Source organism: Lissotriton helveticus, chromosome 2_1 (assembly GCF_964261635.1).
Source record: "Lissotriton helveticus chromosome 2_1, aLisHel1.1, whole genome shotgun sequence".
Classification (NCBI taxonomy): domain Eukaryota; kingdom Metazoa; phylum Chordata; class Amphibia; order Caudata; family Salamandridae; genus Lissotriton; species Lissotriton helveticus.
In genome coordinates, this window is record NC_136059.1 from 1334190928 (window position 1) to 1334209348 (window position 18421).

General features: G+C 44.7%; 1 protein-coding gene across 4 annotated transcripts in view; it reads right to left on the minus strand.

The window, feature by feature from the left end:
* Positions 1–18421, minus strand: part of UBA6 (ubiquitin like modifier activating enzyme 6) — a 1111768-nt gene that overhangs the window by 727110 nt on the left and 366237 nt on the right. For all 4 annotated transcript variants that reach the window (XM_078676253.1, XM_078676254.1, XM_078676252.1 and 1 more), the window contains exon 12: positions 10622–10698. In XM_078676253.1, the coding sequence (XP_078532379.1) occupies positions 10622–10698 (77 nt within the window). The remainder of the gene's footprint in view (positions 1–10621; positions 10699–18421) is intronic.

An 18421-nucleotide genomic window follows, 5' to 3' on the forward strand; every position in this document is an offset into this window, starting at 1 on the left:
GAGCACTATGGAGGCAGCGGACAACGGGCCAGTACAAGAGCCCCAGAAGAAGTTGGAGTCTACCACGGAGAAAACTCGCATGGAGAGCGGTAAGAAATCCGTTCCTGTGTTGTTTTTGGCTGAAAAGATAAAGAAAGTTATGCCCCCTATATCTATATAAATAAAAATTTAAATCGCGAATCTTCTAAACTTCTTCACCGATTGCTTTAAAATTTTGACAACATTGGATTCGAATAGAGGGGCGTTTTATATACACAACGTTGGATTAGAATGTTTTTAATCGAAAGGCCGAACAGACCCTATCGATTTGGTTGCTGAGCAAAAACTACAAGGGACACATAGAGACAATAGTCTACATATATTAGGATGGACAGTTGGTGTCAGGATGGCAGACCGGGAAGTGGGTGGAGGGAAGGGGGAGGAGTTGGTTCACTTTGCAACATTAAGAAAGGACGCATAGAGACAATGGTCTACATATATTAGGATGGACAGTTGGTGTCAGGATGGCAGACCGGAAAGTGGGTGGAGGGAGGGGGGAGGAGTTGGTTCACTTTGCAACATTAGAGGGTGGTTATATATACACAACGTTGGATTAGAATATGCAAGTGTCCAATACGTGCGTGTTTTTAATCGAAAGGCCGAACAGACCCTATCGATTTGGTTGCTGCGCAACAACTACAAGGGACGCATAGAGACAATAGTCTACATATATTAGGATGGACAGTTGGTGTCAGGATGGCAGATCGGGAAGTGGGTGGAGGGTGGAGGGAGGAGGGTGGAGGGAGGAGGGGGAGTTGGTTCACTTTGTAACATTAAGAAAGGACGCATAGAGACAATAGTCTACATATATTAGGATGAACAGTTGGTGTCAGGATGGCAGACCGGGAAGTGGGTGGAGGGAGCCGGGAGGAGTTGTTTCACTTTGCAACATTAGCGCGTGTTTATATATACACAACGTGACAATAGTCACAAAAACATATTGTGTGTCCACAAGCATTGTGAAATTAAACATATTACAAATGTGCGCTTACTCTTTTCTTTCTCTTCCATTTAACCAGACTGAGCCACAGCAACGCGTGGCAGGGTACAGCTAGTCTAAAATAAATATGAAAATACAAAATACTGAAGCTGATACACTTGGGGAGAAGCTCTCTCAGGACTTAACACCAGACTTGATATTAGATAAGGACAACCTAGTGGGTGACAAACACCGAGAAATGGGGAAAAGGGGGGAAGGAAGTGGAAAAGGAGCCAAAACACAGGAGGAAAGCACAGGGCTGGGGGCAAGTGGAAGAAAACTGACAAACAGGACAATGCAAGGGAAAGTGACTCGGGAGATTATCCTTTCTTCTCAATGTCCGAACCGTCTGATACCTCTGGGGACGAGACAGACGTGAATACTCCGTCCAAACAGGGGGGGGGGACCTCCATAATACAGTCCGTAAAAAGTTTGATACAGGGGAGAATGCAGGCCCTATGATGGCGGAAAGTACAGATTCCTTCCAGTGGGATTATTCATTTATGGGGACACTGGGGCAGCTCTGGGACACAATTCAATCTGAATGAGACAGAGAACCCCAAAGATATCTCCTTGGCTCTCATTTACCGGAGCATCATGGCCCATAGGGAGGAGACCCACACAAAGAACTTGCGCACTCAGGGAGCGTGTCGCAAGCTCCAGAATTTAGTGCGGAGGGTGGCAAAATCTTGCTCCGAGTTCGCCGAGAGGGTCAATGAGGCAGAGTGACGCATTTTGAACCTAGAGGTCGAGCTTGCTGCGCAGAAAGCAACAACTGAGGCTCTCCGCACTGCAAAGGACGATACACTTTGGAAGATTGCGGACTTGGAGAATCGCCTACGGCGTAATAATCTTCGCATATTGGAAATTCCAGAGGGGGCGGAGGGGCAAGATGTGCGAAAGTTTGTTTGTGAATTGTTTTCCGGGGCTTTTCCTGGGCTGACGCAATGGGATTGGGATCGGGAAATCCACGAGCACATAGGTTCCCCTTTACAGTGCGCAACAGAGCGGGCAGAATGTAAGCAGACCAAGGGCAATCTTAATATCAGTCAACAATTTTCTGGCAAGAGAGGCAGTATATGACCTGGCGCGACCAGATCGGAAGAAAAAGGGGAAGGGGATAGAGTTTTTTGTGCTCCCTGATTACTGTATCCTTACCGTAGAGAAAAGATGGGAATTGGGTCAGCTCATTACTCCATTGAGGGATAAAAAGCAGAAGGCCTTTTTATTGAACTCTGTCAAGCTTAAGATTATAAATAATGAGCAAGTTCGGTTTTTTACCACAGAAGCAGCAGCTAAGGAGTATTTGCATTCATAGAAGAATTGATATTGGGATAAACCTTGGTAAAGTCATATGGGGTACTAGATGTGTCACTTTTATTTAATAACAGTGATATGTATGGATTAGATTAGCTCTTCTTTTCATTCTTCTTGTATATTTTTAGGGGCTCTTTGGGAATTTCTTTTCGATTTTGTCAAAGCAGGTGCTAAAGGAAAAAAGCGTGGTTTTGCAGACAGTGGAACAGGGGTGGTCCGGGGGGATAAAAGCTTGTTCCATCACGGAGGCCCTTGGCCTGGTAGCCTTTTTTGGGGGGGAAGGTGGGGGGAGGGCACGGCTTCGGCTGAAACCGTGCAGGGGGAGGAGGAGGTTGGGTACGGTGAAAAAGATTCCATGAAACGAAAATGAGATTAATCAAGAAATTCAATGGATTTGGCCATATGGTCCTAATGCTCATGATTGTGATGAATATGAACGGGGGATAGGCGTAAAGATGCTGGCATTCGGCTTGGCTCCCTGAATGTTTGTGGATTGAATAGCTATAAAAAGAGACAACGGATCTTGGCAGAGTTGACATTGCTTCAATTAGATCTGGTATGCATTCAAGAAACGCACATCCCATGGAGTAAACAAAAACTGCTGGTAGAATTGGGGTTTAATGTGTTGGCATGCAAAAAGCAATCAACTACCATAAGGGGGGTAGCTATTTTAGCTAAATATCATATACAGGGGACTGGAAGAGTATTAGCAGATAAAGCCGGGAGATGGGTCCATGTGGAATGTATGATGGTAAACAAAAGTGCACAGTTTGTTCAATATATGAGTCAAAATATGACGAGGCTGCAGTACTAGAAGGTCTAGATGTGAAACTTGCATTATGGCCCACTCCACTGATTATATGCAGAGATTTAAATATACATCTGGAGGTAGGGCTGTTACATGATAATAACAAGTCTTATAAGGGAAGAAAACCGAAAGTCTTTAAGGCACTGCAGTCTTTAGTAGTAGATCATGGCCTGGTGGCTGCATGGGCAACACTGCGGGGGTCGGAGTACGGGTACACCTTTTTCTCACATCCGCACCAGAAATTGGTAAGGCTGGATTATTTTTTTTTATCAGGGCTGCTACTGTCAGGTGCTAACATTAAGGTTCACTCGCGGATCTCCTCGGACCACGGCCCTCTTTTATTGAATCTTAACATGTTTAAAACTGGAACTAGACCTCGAACATTTTCATTTGATAAGAAGCTGCTTCTGGATAGCGAGTATGTGGCACATATCAAAGTGTGGCTTGAGCAATTGTTGGCTATAAATAGAAGCACGGCTCGGATTGGGTCAATGTGGGATGCCTTAAAAGCGGGTTTCCGGGGAGAAACCCTAAGCTTTGGGCTACATAAGCAGAAGCAGCTATATACATATGTGCAGGAATTATGTGGCAATTTGTCTGCAGCGGAAGAAAGACTTATGCAGGGGATTCAGGATGGACTTGAGATCTCTGATATGCAGGTGCACGTTGCTAGGTGCAAGGCTAAAATAAACCTACACTGGAGCGAAGAAATAGCCAAAAAGCATGTTATCAATAGGGGTCAAAGCTATGAATACGGGGAGGCAACTGGCCGCTGCTTGGCACAAAGGGTGCGATCAAGGGAAGCAGCCCAAGGAATTGGACCAGAAGTAAATGCTGGAGGGAACGCGGCTGATATGGATGAAGGGATATTAAAGGTATTCCAGGGATATTATGAGGCACTTTATACAGGCAAACCTCCTGATATACAGGCCACGGAAAAGCTGTTACAGGGCCTTGATTGCAAAAAAAATAGATATATTAGATGCAGAAAGACTTGAGAAACCCATTACTATGGAAGTATTAGAAAGAGCTATTAATAGTCTAGCCTCGGGTACAGCAGCAGGACCCGATAAGCTACTGTTAGAAGTATATAAAACTTTTTTTAAGGAACTTAAAACGGATATGCATACCACCTTTCTTCAGGCACAGACAGGAGCCCCCCCCCCCCCCCCCCCCCCGCTGTCCTGGGATGAAGCTAGCATAATAGTTTTTTTTTAAAAAGACAAGCCCGCCGAACAGCCAGGCTCGTATCAGCCAATATCAATATTGAATGTTGATGGCAAAATCTATGCCAAAATCCTTGCGACCCGGTTGGCTGACATGATTACCCCACTAGTCTCAGCACGGCAACATGGATTCATACCGATGAGGGGGACTACTAATCATATTAGCCATGTAGTTACCTTGTTAGATATAGCCAATACTATGGGGAATAAATTCAGTTTCATTTTATTAGACGCTGAAAAAGCGTTAGACCGGGTCGCGTGGGATTTTTTATGGGCAGTACTACAGCAGGCGGGTTTTCAGCAACATTTCCTTAAAGCTATTCAAGTTTTATATAGACGCCCTATGGCTAAGATATGCATTATGGGTCTTGAGTCAAATTCAGTAAATATAACACGGTGGACAAGGCAGGGGTGTCCCTGTTCTCCCTTGTTATTCTCCTTATATATTAATCCCTTTTTGGGTTTCGCCTGCCGAAGGCTGCGCTCTGCGCAGCTCTTCAGCGCAGGTGAAATCCTATGTCGTCAATAAGGACTCCTGGAACGTCCCCCGGCTCTCATTGGTTAGCTCCATAAATGGAGGCTAGCCATTGAGTGCCGGATCTGTCCATCAAGGCTGGACCAGATTCGGGGGCGTTCCGGAGATTTTTTCCCAGGGCGGAGTTACGTTTTTTCCCGTTCCCTCCCCTTTCACTGAAAGTGAATTCAGATGCGCTGTCCATTCCCGCCCCCTCCGTGTGCCTTTCCGCCCCCCTTGCTGTCCTGTGCACGTTTCCCGCCGTCCGTGTCCTCTCCCGCCCCCTCCCGCCGTCCGTGTCCTCTCCCGCCCCCCTCCCGCCGTTCGTGTCCTCTCCCGCCCCCTCCCGCCGTCCGTGTCCTCTCCCGCCCCCTCCCGCCGTCCGTGTCCTCTCCCGCCCTCCTCCCGCCGTCCGTGTCCTCCCCCGCCCTCCAGGGCAAAGCTTCGGGCCGGAAAGCGCCCCTATGGCTGCGAGCAAAGTTCCAGGGACTGCTCTTCCGACTGGGCTGCTACATTCAGAGGAACTGCGGCAAATTCCTGGCGGTGGGTCTTCTCATCTTTGGCGCTTTCGCCGTCGGATTACGGGCCGCCAACGTGGAGGAGCTCTGGGTGGAAGGTAAGATGTGACCCTTGTTACAACATCCTATTAACAGCTCACAGACAGGCCTTCATTGCGGGTGTAAAATATCTTGCTTAAAGGCGAAAGTGAACGTCATAACGGAAAATATTCTATCCATATGGATTATAACAACATTAGTCATTGATATTTTTGTTTTTTTGAGCGTGCTGTTGCTCTTTGCGAAAGTTTGCAGAGTTGCCATCTACCTCATTATCAGCAGCAACGTCTATTACAAGTAAATGGTTGTTTATCCGGCACTTTGCATGCCGGGACTCGTAGTTTGGAAGTTCCTGTGCCAACGTGATTTTTTAAGTCCGAACATGCAAAGTGGTGAAGGTAAAAGTAGGTGACCATAAAAAGGTGCACGCGATGACACGGCGAGTCTCAGTTTGTTGCGCAACAGAAGATTTTGCACTAGGTAAACAAACGGCCTGCAGCCGAGGGCCCTTCTCATCTGACTGAACGCCTCCTCGTGCCACACAGAATGCTTACCGAGGTCGGGTGCTTACGCCTTGCACTTTTCTCCCCCGCCAGGGGAGGGGGCAGACACAGTGGCCATATGATCTGTGGGTCCGGCGGTATCGGGGTGCTGACTCGAATCTAGGGTGCGCCAGGAATAACAAGCGTGAAGGGGGCCGGGAGAGAAGGGGCAGGGTCTTAACCAGTGCGGGGAGGACCCAGACCTACAGCGGCCTCACGACGGGGGGAGAAACCGGGAGCTGAGACCCCAGGACCGGGGAGAACCGGAGCCCCCCTGCCTGCTGGGACTGCAGCCAGCGGCACAGTGGAAAACCAGGAGGGGACAAGCTTTAGGTGAGATGGGGTGGAGCCTCTGGCTGGGGGGTGGAGGGGTTGAGTGGCATCTGTAGGGGGAGGGATAACTGACCCCGAGATCCCGTCACCCTGGCCCCCAGAAGCCTGCCCTGAGACCAAGCTTCCAAGACCGCCGGGTCAGGCTCTCCCTAAACACTGCTCGAGCAGCTCCCCATTGCTTCTAAGCACTATATGCCCACTAGACAAATGACGAGGAAAAATCATGTACCTGGACCCTGGGAGTAGAATATAAAGGAGAAGAAGGGTGTCTGCTAGAAAACTGAACACATTGCTGCTGGTGAACCTTACAAGTATATACATGGCACAAGGAGAGAGAGAGCACCAACAGGTTTTCATCCTTTCTGCCATTAAAGTGGTTGTCACTCTGGCAAGATGGTTTGTACCATGACCTCATCGCTGTAATGTAGAGGTCTCAATAAAAGGCAGCTCGCTGTTCCTTTCTTCTGAGGTCGATAAACGGAGTACTGTTAAATGAGCTGTTAACAGCATCTGTTATTTACCGTGCTAAGAGAAGGCAGAGGTGTAGTTTGAAGCGCTATATAAAAAGCCCATATTATTCAGCATGACGTTGGTGATTCGTGTTTGTATGTTGATTTATTAGTTCTTCCAATGTGTGTAATGGTAGGACTAATCAACATTTTAGTGCGTTTCCTGAGAGACAATTAGCATTTCCCTTAAATGCCAAACAGGTGAGATCAGTTGGTCGTGCATTTTTAGGTTTGAGGATGTTTGGAAGGTTATGGTGTTTATTTTGTACTGTGTAATTTTTGTCTTTAAGTATTGACTACTTATTCATTTGTACTCAAGGCTGGTGCTACTTTTAAGCAATTGGAGACGGCTGCCTTATGGTCCCTCCGCAAATATCCATAGAGTGCTGTAAATGGTCTTAAAAATGTACCTCTCGCTGATGGACACGCAGCACCCAAACAGCAAAATGTAAATTTGCCTGGGCTCTTACACTGAAACTGTTTGTAGTGTTTGATACTCCCCCTCGTTGTGCTTGCCTTCCTGCCCCCCCTCGTTGTGCTTGCTTTCCTGCCCCCCCTGGTTGTGCTTGCTTTCCTGCCCCCCTGGTTGTGCTTGCTTTCCTGCCCCCCCTGGTTGTGCTTGCTCTCCGCTCCGTCCGTAGGGTACAATAGTTCTCACATTTGCGAGATATTGAGCTATTGGCAATGTAAATGACAATGCCATTTATTTATCTGTTTTCAAAACCAGCACATAAATATAAATTTTGTCATTTACAATGCCAATAGCTCTAACTTCTCCAAAGGCGAAACCGTTGCATTGTAAATGCTTGTTAATGAAGCTGGAGCAAAGTGCAGGAATAGAACCAGTAATCTGGAAACAAGAGTATTTTTGGGTTCTTGCATATGCTGATGACGTGGTGGTGGTCACCCCTAATCCTAGGGGGGCTATTTCCAAAATAGAACAATTCGCAGCAGAGTTCGGAGCCACGTCAGGATATAAATTAAATGTGTCTAAAACACAAATATTATGTTTAAACCAAGAGTGTTTTAATGATCAGCAGGTTGCAAGCGAGGTATCTTATCTAGGGGTTACAATAAGAACATGTTTGATATCCTTAGTTGAGGTCAACTGGGGTAATATTCTAACGGCGGTACAAAAGCAGCTAGACCGTGTGAATGTTTACATTTGACACTTCTTGGGCAGTGTAACGTTCTTAAAATGCTTATTTTTCCCAAGGTTTTATATTTTTTTAGATCCGTTCTTATAGAAATCCCAAGTGTGCAATTGGCTATTTTACAGTCGATATGTGCGAGGCTTCCATGGGCACAAGGGAAACCCGGAAGAGCAATGCGCTATATGATTCTTCCACAGGAAAAGCGGGGATAGGCAGTTCCTGATTTTACTTTATATTATCTGGCTTGTATGTTGCAGCGCATGAACATTCTTTTCACAGGGACAGAACCGTTTGATATTGCCGAATCGCCTTCAATATATCAAATGTTGTTGGGTAGTGATGCGAAAAAACGGTTGTTTGTCAACTTGGAACCCAGCTACTATAAAAAAAATACAGATTCAAGGTTCTGAATGCTGCGTATAAGGTGTGGAAAGTGGTGTGAAAGTGGTACAAATTCGAGAGGGTTTCTCAGTATATCCCATTCTCCGCCACCATGCTTTTGCCCCCGATATTTTGGGACCAGATTATAGATAGATGGCGGACAAAACATATTCAATACATCGGGGACCTATATGAGAATGGGGACATGATGTCGTTTGAGATGTTGGTCAAGAAATATCACCTCCCCAGAACTGAATTCTTTAAATTTCTGCCAATCCGTGCTTACCTACTTAAGAGCCAATGGAAGATTGATATAAAACCCGTAATTGAAGGTGTAAGGAAAGTGGCACACATTGGCATGTTATATAACTTATTACTAGAAACTAAGGAAGGGGATTTGGATAGGCAAAATACTAATTGGTATAACAGACTTGGGTGTCAAGGGACATGGGTGGAAAAGTCAATTGAATTGGCGGGGAGATTACTGATGTCCGCCAATCTCCGTGCACAGCACCACAAGACCATTTTTAACCTCTATTATACTCCAGCTAGGTTGTTCAAATGGGGTGGCATTAATGATGAAAAGTGTTTTAGGTGCGGAGCAGAGGATGCAGGAATTGTCCATATATTTTGTATATGCGGGCACTTAAGTACATTTTTTAGGGACCTAGAAAAATTCTTGGCGGAACTGCTCGGGGGCCCCATTAAATTGACTGCATCCCATGTGTTGTTAGGGGTAACGGAGGGAGATGGATGCGACCAGCTGGCATACAAACACCAATATCTGATTTTTGTAGCCACAGCTATAGTCGGGTTGTGCGTGGCATCAATGTGGCTGCATAAGGGTGCCCCGATTTTCGAGCTATGAAGGGCAAGATTTTTTTCCATCTTTAATCTAGAATACAGCTTATATGCATTAAAGGGGGCTCGGAAGAGGAAGTTAGGTAGAGACATTTGGGAACTGGTGTTCTCCTATTTGGATGAATGAAATGCTATGAAATAAATATATGTATGTTATGGAATTATGACATGCAGCTTACATTGCACCTTGCACTCTTTTCTTGTCTTCTTCTCCCAGGATCAAAAGTAATATTCGATATATTTTGTACACTGCACAAAGCACTTTAATATTGTTGTAAACAGGGGATAAAATGGTAGAGTTCGACACATTAATGACTCTTTTCCTCTGCTTTTACCAAATGTATGTTTTATGCAGCACTGCAGGATCTTCTTTTTTTCTCTTTCCTGTATAGGATCATGTGGGTGGGTTTTATTTTTTTTAACCATTGATTGTATAACTGAAAATTATTTATTATTCTCTGATGTGGCTTCATGGATTAATAAATATATATATATATTTTTTAAAAGGAACTTAAGAGGGCCCTCCACTTCAAATGGCTATGAATTGAAGTTCTGGATTTTCTGCATGCGGAAATCAGTACAACATTGATGACAACTGATGCCTCAACCCAGAGAACCTCAAAGAACATTGATGATGCTGCCTACTCTGTGAGAGACTATCTAAGACATTAGAGTGTGTCACTGTAAGGTCCATCGTGAGGGAGATTTCCCATGGAGCCATTTGGCTAGGAAACCAGCACATGACAAGAACCACTTTGCTTCTTCAAAAGCTTACTTCAGATTCTTTATGTGAACAACACTTTACAGTATTGATGCTGAACAGGTTTTATAGCAATGCATGCCTCTTTCACCGGGTGGCACTGTGCATCTGACACCACAAATTTGACACACTGTGACGGAAATGATGAAGCAGGTTTACATAAGGTGCCAAAGAAGCTGGTGACATGCGATCCTTTTTTTGCCAACTCACAGATGCGGGATGAGGAGCATCCCAGAATGTTCTCTACTTTTTCAATGTGTTTCCTTCAACAAATGTGGGCTATGTAACCTCCTTGGGCAATAAAATATGTGAAAAATGCTAATGAAATGTTTGCAATGCAAATTAATGTCTATTACAATAGAAGCATTAGATACAGGTTACTTCATTTTAAAGTTAAAGGGCCAGATAACTAATACGGGGTGACAACTTGTTCAGAGTTACACTGTGCAAATCTTGAAGTTACTTTTAACTAAGTTAACAATTGCCAAACTCTTTGTAGAGCTACCCCCTGCCATCCGATACTCAAATATATACAGGCACAGAAACCAAACCGCCATCAACAGAGAAACAAACATGGCAAACCCAAATTAGATAAATCAATAAGGTTAAATATTTCTTTATTTGCATTACATTTTCCTTACCCAATATTTGGCATGCGACCAAATAATTCCTGGAATTCATCCAATGCAAGCATTGATGTGTGAATCTGTAATGGAGCCTAATAAAAAAGAAAGGACAAAACCAACTCCTATATTTAAGAACATTAATTGGTTGGTGCAAAAAATAAAACACTGATGTACAAACTAACAATGGCAGTCAAGAAAGATATTCATAAATAAAACAGATCTATTGAGCAAACTGTGTACATCTTAAAGCATTTCGTGACATGTCTAAAATGTCAAACTGATTTTTTTGTTAATCATTCGAATCAATAAAACAATCTATTACTAAATGCAATTTGTGTCAATGGGTCAGAATGCCTGTTCAAATAATCTGAATAAAGCATTTAAATTATATTAGTTTGCATGCTTTGTCGTTAAACGTGTAATTTTCTTACATCCTTTCAGATCTATGGAGAACAATAAATTCCAAGCTACCGCCCGAAACCCCTATCAGCCATGTTTATCCCTATCCTAAGCCACAGGGTTCCTGCACCTTACTGGAATGTGCTTTGTTTTTCCATTGAAAATGAGCTACTATTTACATATTTTTAGAGGATCTTGTCCACTTAATCTTGTGTTTAAGCAAAATGATTTTTATAAGAAATTGGTTTTAACTAATTGTATTTCTCACTCATTTAGAACTTATCACTCCACTCATGTTGGTTTTCAGGACACAATGATTCTTTTTTGCAGGGGAGTAAGTGAGAGGATGTTTAAAGGAACTCCTCTCTTGATGAAAGGAGGAGTGAAGGAATCTGTCTTGATGTGATGCGTCTGAGAAGAGAGATAAAGGAAGAGAGATTGAAAGAGAGCGAGAGAAACTCAGTCCCCCAAACTGGAATCCATCATTTGCTCCTGCATGTATGTGATGAGCTTTGACAAGTGGCATATTTACAGTGCATTAATCTGTGTGCTCTGTGGATGGTGCTCCTGCCAAGTACAAAGTCAATGCGGTAAGGGGTAGTGGCAGTTCCTCCTGACCCGCTAGCTCGCCAGAGGCCATTGTATAGAGCCTGTGCTCCAGCCTAGATGTGCTTTGTGATTTGCTAAACTTTGTTTTATCTGTGATTTAAAACGGAAAAATTTTACATTTTTAAAATTGCACTTCACATTCTTGCACTCACTGCAGAAACTCGCCACACTCATCCTAATTGTGTGCAGTAGCTGCATTTGTGTTCGTTTCTTCGTTTTCCCTCTGAATAGCAAGGGGGAGGACACCACCTCCTGTCCAGTATCTGCTTGGCGGTTAGCGCTCCAGCGTCTGGGTCTCTCGGGGCTATTTAGGCTGAGCCTGACAACAGCGCGCTGTGGTAAGGGGTAGTGGCAGTTCCTCCTGACCCACTAGCTCGCCAGAGGCCATTGTATAGAGCCTGTGCTCCAGCCTAGATGTGCTTTGTGATTTGCTAAACTTTGTTTTATCTGTGATTTAAAACGGAAAAAATTTACATTTTTAAAATTGCACTTCACATTCTTGCACTCACTGCAGAAACTCGCCACACTCATCCTAATTGTGTGCAGTAGCCGCATTTGTGTTCGTTTCTTCGTTTTCCCTATGAACAGCAAAGGGGAGGACACCACTTCCTGTCCAGTATCTGCTTGGCGGTTAGCGCTCTAGCGCCTGGGTCTCTCGGGGCTATTTAGCCCTCGCCCCCTGTCGAGCGCGCAGCGATCGCGCGCAGGGGAGCCGAAGAGTAGCCAAAGAGTAGCCCGTCTGCGCCCGTCCGCGACAGGACGGGGCCAGGGGCCACTCACTCTGCCCATTTTTCTACTCATCACCATGGCCCTTCTAGAAGACACACGTCTCAGGTACACTTCTCAATCCTTATTAGCTCTTCGACCTCAGGGTTGGCAAAGGTGCGCCTGTGATAATTGACCATGTCCCGAAGGGCCTTTCTCCTGCCGGTTATACAGGTTCCAAGCTACATCCACCACTATTATTAGCGGGTATCCCAAGGAAACTAAACCAGAAATGAAAGGCTGGAAAAGCTTCCTATTAAATGTTCGATCACTACCGAGACACCACTCCGAGATATGGGACACTATCCAGAGCCTCAAACCGGAGGTTTGTTTCCTCACGGAAACTTGGTTAAAACCACATACCATCCCGTCCATTACTTTGGGGATTCCCCTAGGATACAAAATCCTAAGACAGGACCGACTGGACAAAATTGGTGGCGGGATCGCAATTATACATAAAGAAAAGCTCCATATTTCAGTGATAGAACAAATCATACAACCTCCCATGGAAATAATGGTTTTTAAAATAAAAACAGGACCCAAGGATCACTGGAAAGGTGCTTTAGTGTACCGGCCCCCTGGACCCAATGCTGGCTTTACACTAGCCCTAACCGAAATATTAGCTCCGCACATGAAGGCCAAAGAAAATTTTATTTTACTTGGAGATTTTAATTTTCATGCTGATGTTCCGGAACACTCTGACACAAAGTTCCTTTTAGCTGACCTCACCCTTTTAGGTCTTCACTTGCGAAACTGTGGCCCCACTCATAAGGGAGGACATACTCTGGATTTAATTTTCACTAATTATCCTACCATACACTGTCACCCCCCCAAATTTATAAACTGGTCAGACCACAGTATGTTGGAATTCTCCTTCCTGCATTTAGCCAAATCTACGGACCCCCCTGCCACTCTGACTATCAAGCGGAGACCTTGGCATAAAGTCACCCCGGACACATTTGAACAAGTCTGGAAGGAGCCAATAATATCAGACTCTGATAATACTGAGTCGGCTCTATCCAAGCTTAATAATGCACTCCTGGATGTTACCAACTCTTTGGCCCCTCAAAAACTAATTAAACAACGCTCCACTGCCAAAAAAGAGATATGGTACACGGAAGCATTAAAACTAGAAAAACAAGGATGTAGAAAGTTGGAAAAACTCTGGAGGAAAACCCACACTAGTGCTAGTAAAGAACATTACTTGCAGGCAATGTCCACCTATTATAAAAATATTTAAAAAAAGCTAGAAAGACCTGCTTAACATCACAGCTAGCTGAAGCTGGCAATTCCACCAGGGAACTATACAAAATCTTGCAGACCTTCACTAAACCTTTGGTATGTGAAAGCCCCGACACATTCTCCCAAGAGCTGTGTAACAATATCTCCCAATTCTTTGAGGATAAAATTGAAACTATTTATAATAAAATCATCTTGGCCAAATACCCCATGGACACTGAGGCCCCCAGTACTCTTCACTTGGAGACTCAAAGAGAAACTTTTCGTGACATCCCTGAAGCCACTGAGAGTGACATTATGTCACTTTTAAACAACATGAAAACTGGCTCCCCCCTTGATCTGCTTCCTGCTAGAGTGGCGACCACTTTGAGCAAGACACTATGCCCAATCATTTATAACATTTTGAACCTCTCCTTCAAAGAAGGGCAACTCCCTCAGCAATGGAAAGAGGCAGTAGTGAATCCTATACGGAAAAACTCAGCTTCATCTTGGACGGAACTCTCTAACCTCCGTCCCATCTCTTTATTACCCCTCCTGAGCAAACTGGCGGAGAAACATGTCAACATCCATGTCTCCAGTTTCATAGAGGCGACAGAGGGCCTGGACCACTCACAATCTGGGTTCAGGCCCAACTACAGCACCGAATCAGCACTCCTCTCCGTGACCGACAACATCAAGATGTCACAGGATAGAGGAGGCTCAATGATTCTGGTGCTGTTAGACCTGTCGGCCGCTTTTGATACTGTGTCTCATAAAATACTTCTAAGCCGTTTGCAGGGAGTGGGCATTGGAGGACAGGCTCTGTCCTGGCTGGAGAATTTCCTCACCGGGCGATCACAATCTGTCAGCTTGGGCCCCTATCGTTCCACCTCAAGGGTGCTCACGAAGGGGGTGCCACAGGGCTCATGCCTAAGCCCCACATTGTTTAATGTGTACGTGGCCCCCCTTGCTGAGATTGTAAGGAAGTACGGATTCACACCGGTGTCTTACGCTGACGACACCCAACTTCTCTACCCTTTCCATTCTCTTAACTCGAATGTTAGGGAACACTTTGCTGAGGGTGTGAGGGCAGTGTCAAATTGGATGGCTTCCAACTGCCTCCAATGCAATGTCGGGAAGACGGAGGTAATGCTTTTTGGGAAAGCCACCATACTCTGGTCTCCCGACTGGTGGCCTCAGGACCTGGGACCAGTACCCTGCCCAAAGTTGACCGTGAAAAACCTGGGTGTGAAGTTAGATCAAAATCTAACCTTAAAGGAGCATGCAAATTTAATCTCGGGAACATGTTTCCGCACCATTGGCCTGCTAAGGCGAGTTTTTCCCCTCCTGCCCGACACGTATAGAAAGACCCTTGTACAAGCCCTGGTGATAAGCCGGTTGGATTATTGTAACGGGCTCCTGATATTAGCTAACGAGGATGCTTTAAACCGGCTGCAGGTGGTCCAAAATACGGCGGCAAGACTGATCCTGAATGCTCCTGCAAGAACCCCCTCCAAGCCCCTATTGAGAAAACTCCACTGGCTACCGATACAGCAACGTATCAAGTTTAAAATCGGTTGCACTGTTCATAAATGCCTTTTTGGAGGTGGCCCCAAATACCTGGCCCAAAAATTCCAGCTCTATAAACCGGATCGCCTTCTTCGATCAAGCAACCAACTGTTACTAAAATCTCCGTTCATTAAGAAGACTAGACAAGGTGGCCGTGCCCTCTCTCTTGTGGGGCCGACCTTGTGGAACAATCTGCCCCTTAGCCTCAGACAAAACACCAACCACATATCCTTCAGGAAAATGCTTAAAACAACTCTGTTCCTGGAAGACTAATGGCCTTTAGCTCATCCACATAGGTACGAACTTTTCCATCCTGGCGTGCAAAGCGCGGAGATACCCCATTGGGGTCGATTCTGGCGCGATATAAGAAACTAAATAAATAAATAAATGCGGCATAAAATGGAAGATACCTATCCATGTTGCTTTGTGGAAGTAACAGCACAAAAGAAGATCTGCCTATGGTAAGTAAAGTAGTTTATTTATGTCAAATTATTTAAAACCATTACATCTCAGCAGAGAAAGAGCATATATAAGCAGAATAAAAGCATACAATAGTAGAGCAAGATAAACACTACATTGTGAGTTTTTTTTTAAGGGGATTAAGGACAGCAGTCTATAAAAATCAAAAAGTGATTCATGCTTTCCATAATAAAAACATAACTCTTTCGCCTCAAGCAAACTTTCAATTGATAGAATAGCGGTGAGCCACCTTAAAGTGCATGCTGGTCAGTAATTCCTTACTGGTGAGGTGCGACTCTGAGAGGCGTGATCCAATGAGATCGGGCATCGATTCCCAGGTTAAATGGGGCATCTTTGCCTGTTGTTGTTTTATTAATTTATGTGAACCAGGGCAATTACTGATGTTCCTTGCGTACAACAGCCATCATGGGCAGTTCTTGGATTTCCTGTTGCTGATTTCATCAACTTTATGAAACGCCCCAATAGATGGATTGATTCTTTTTGTAGACCGATTAGGACAGCAGCCTACATGTCCTTACATTTAGGATTCGGAGCACTGGCCGGAGCCAGTAGGGCCTCAAAGGTTTCAGAGTTTCACATATGCAGAATGTGTGTATTAAGGATTCTTCTGTTGTGCCACAGCATCTGCATCAACTTACCCCTCCTTATGACCATACCGATAACCCCTTAGTAGAATTAGGCCAAAATGCATTCTCATGAGGGTATACTTAGTGTGATATTAGAGAGGCGAACTCAGGTACTCAGGTAGGGAGCCAAGAGAGTAGAGGTCTGCGGCCCAGCTGCCATGATGTTTGGATTTTAGATCCCTTAGGTCCTGCTCCTATGAGATTATCTTTGCTTGTTTTGTTAGCAATTTTGCTATGATTCTTGGCGGTAAGCTGTTTTCTAGTAGGTCTTCCACATTAACGCCTTGATTGAAATTGCCAGGAGCAAACCCTATGTTGAGCCAGAGTACTGGACTTTCTCTCAGAGCAGATGTTTCAGTTGGGGCCATTTGCAATGTTCGGCAATAAGCTACGAATTTGGCCCACACAATCAGATCCTGCTTTGGCAGTTTAAATTTTAATCTTATTTGTGATTGGCTAGTACAATCTGGAAGGGCGAAGATGCACCAATAGCAGGTACATTGCTGTTTGTCTAACCACTCATATAGGTTGTCTTTAAATACCATTGGTCTACATGTCAATGCAGGCATCACCTTAGCCGCCACCACCGTTAGGAGGCCCTCTGTGATTTGGCATGCAATTCTTCTTTTAAGTTGGCCCATCCTGCATGTCAGATTTGTGCTGTCATTTTCAAGGAGCCCAGTTGGTTTATTTGTACCCCCTCTTTCATCCAATGTGAGAGCGAGGTACCTGAAGCTTCTTGTTCTTTCAGGTCTTGACCCTCTGATGGACCAGGTGCCCTTTTTAGGTCTAGTCTACACAGCGCGCAAGCACTGCTTTGGAGTGACCTCTTGAAATCACTCCGGCTTTTGTGAAAACTTGTGCATGTTCTGCACTGTTTCCAATGGGCCCTCGTGCATGTGCAGCCTTTGCCTTACAGGAGGGAGCATCGGCGACATCTGTTTGCAATTATCGCGCCTGCCGCGGCGCGCTTCCGTAAGGTAAATGCTGGCCGCAGGGCCACGCTTGTCTTTTAGCGCTTGTTCTGTCTGCTTTGGTTCGTTGTTTTAAACAGCTGTTTGTGCACGTTTGTGCGCTTCCTTTTATAACAATACTGCAACTCAATTCAACCTTAACCACGCAGGTAACATTGTAATTATAATCAGTGCGACGGCCGCCCCAGTCTCATCTCTAAGTATTGCGGCGGCATGCATTTCTATTGTCTGTGTCAGTTTTCTCCTCCCCCACTCTGCTCTTTTACAAATGCTGCATGCAAGTCCTGTACAGGACAGCATTAGCAGAAAGCAATAAGCAGACCAAGGAGACCGCGGGCAGATAAAATATGAACATTAATTATCCGTCTTTAGGCAACAAAGTTTAAAAAAAATACCCAAATAAACCTTCACTTGTGTAGTTTTTTTCCCATCAGATGAGTTGTTAATGCTAGCAGTTTTTAATTGTTCCATTGTGATAATTTTGCGCCGGCAGGTATGTAAAGATCACATTATTTTCCCTTTAGGGACCAGGACCCTGATGGTGCGTGGCAGCGTGTCTCTCGGACAGACTGTCAGAATCCCTGGATACCAGAGGTGATCTCCCTCCCTGGCATGGAACACACATTCTGTAAAAAGAATACGTACTCTGCCATATCATCATTTTTAAATGCTTCCATATTCTGAACAGAAGCAATGTTTGAAGTGGCTGCCGTAGCTTAGAGAGTGGGCGGAAAGGGAGCGGCAAACTTCGCCATGTCTTTGTAACTGTGTTTGCGTGTTACAAAGTTAATGCAAAGAATATTGACAATGTACTAGAGATCTCATCCGAACGCGCGAGCCAAAAATAGTTATGCTACTGCAAAATTAAAAGGCAGACTAGTCGGTGTACGCATTCACCAAGCTTAATTAATCGCGCCATGAACATGGATGTAAATACATTTTTAGTAGGTCGCAACAATAAGCCAGTTTACTGTAGACTAAAATCTTCACCTGCTGAATTTAAATACGTAATTAATGGTTATTTGAATTCCGGTTGCTTTTGTGGAATACAATCTGTTGATGAGAAGCAAGACTACAAGTACCAGAATGCATTGCCATAGAATAAAGGGAGAAGAGTACTGCGTTTTTAGAGATACACAGTAATTGGTAACCTGGCTAGAGTATTCGTACGAGAC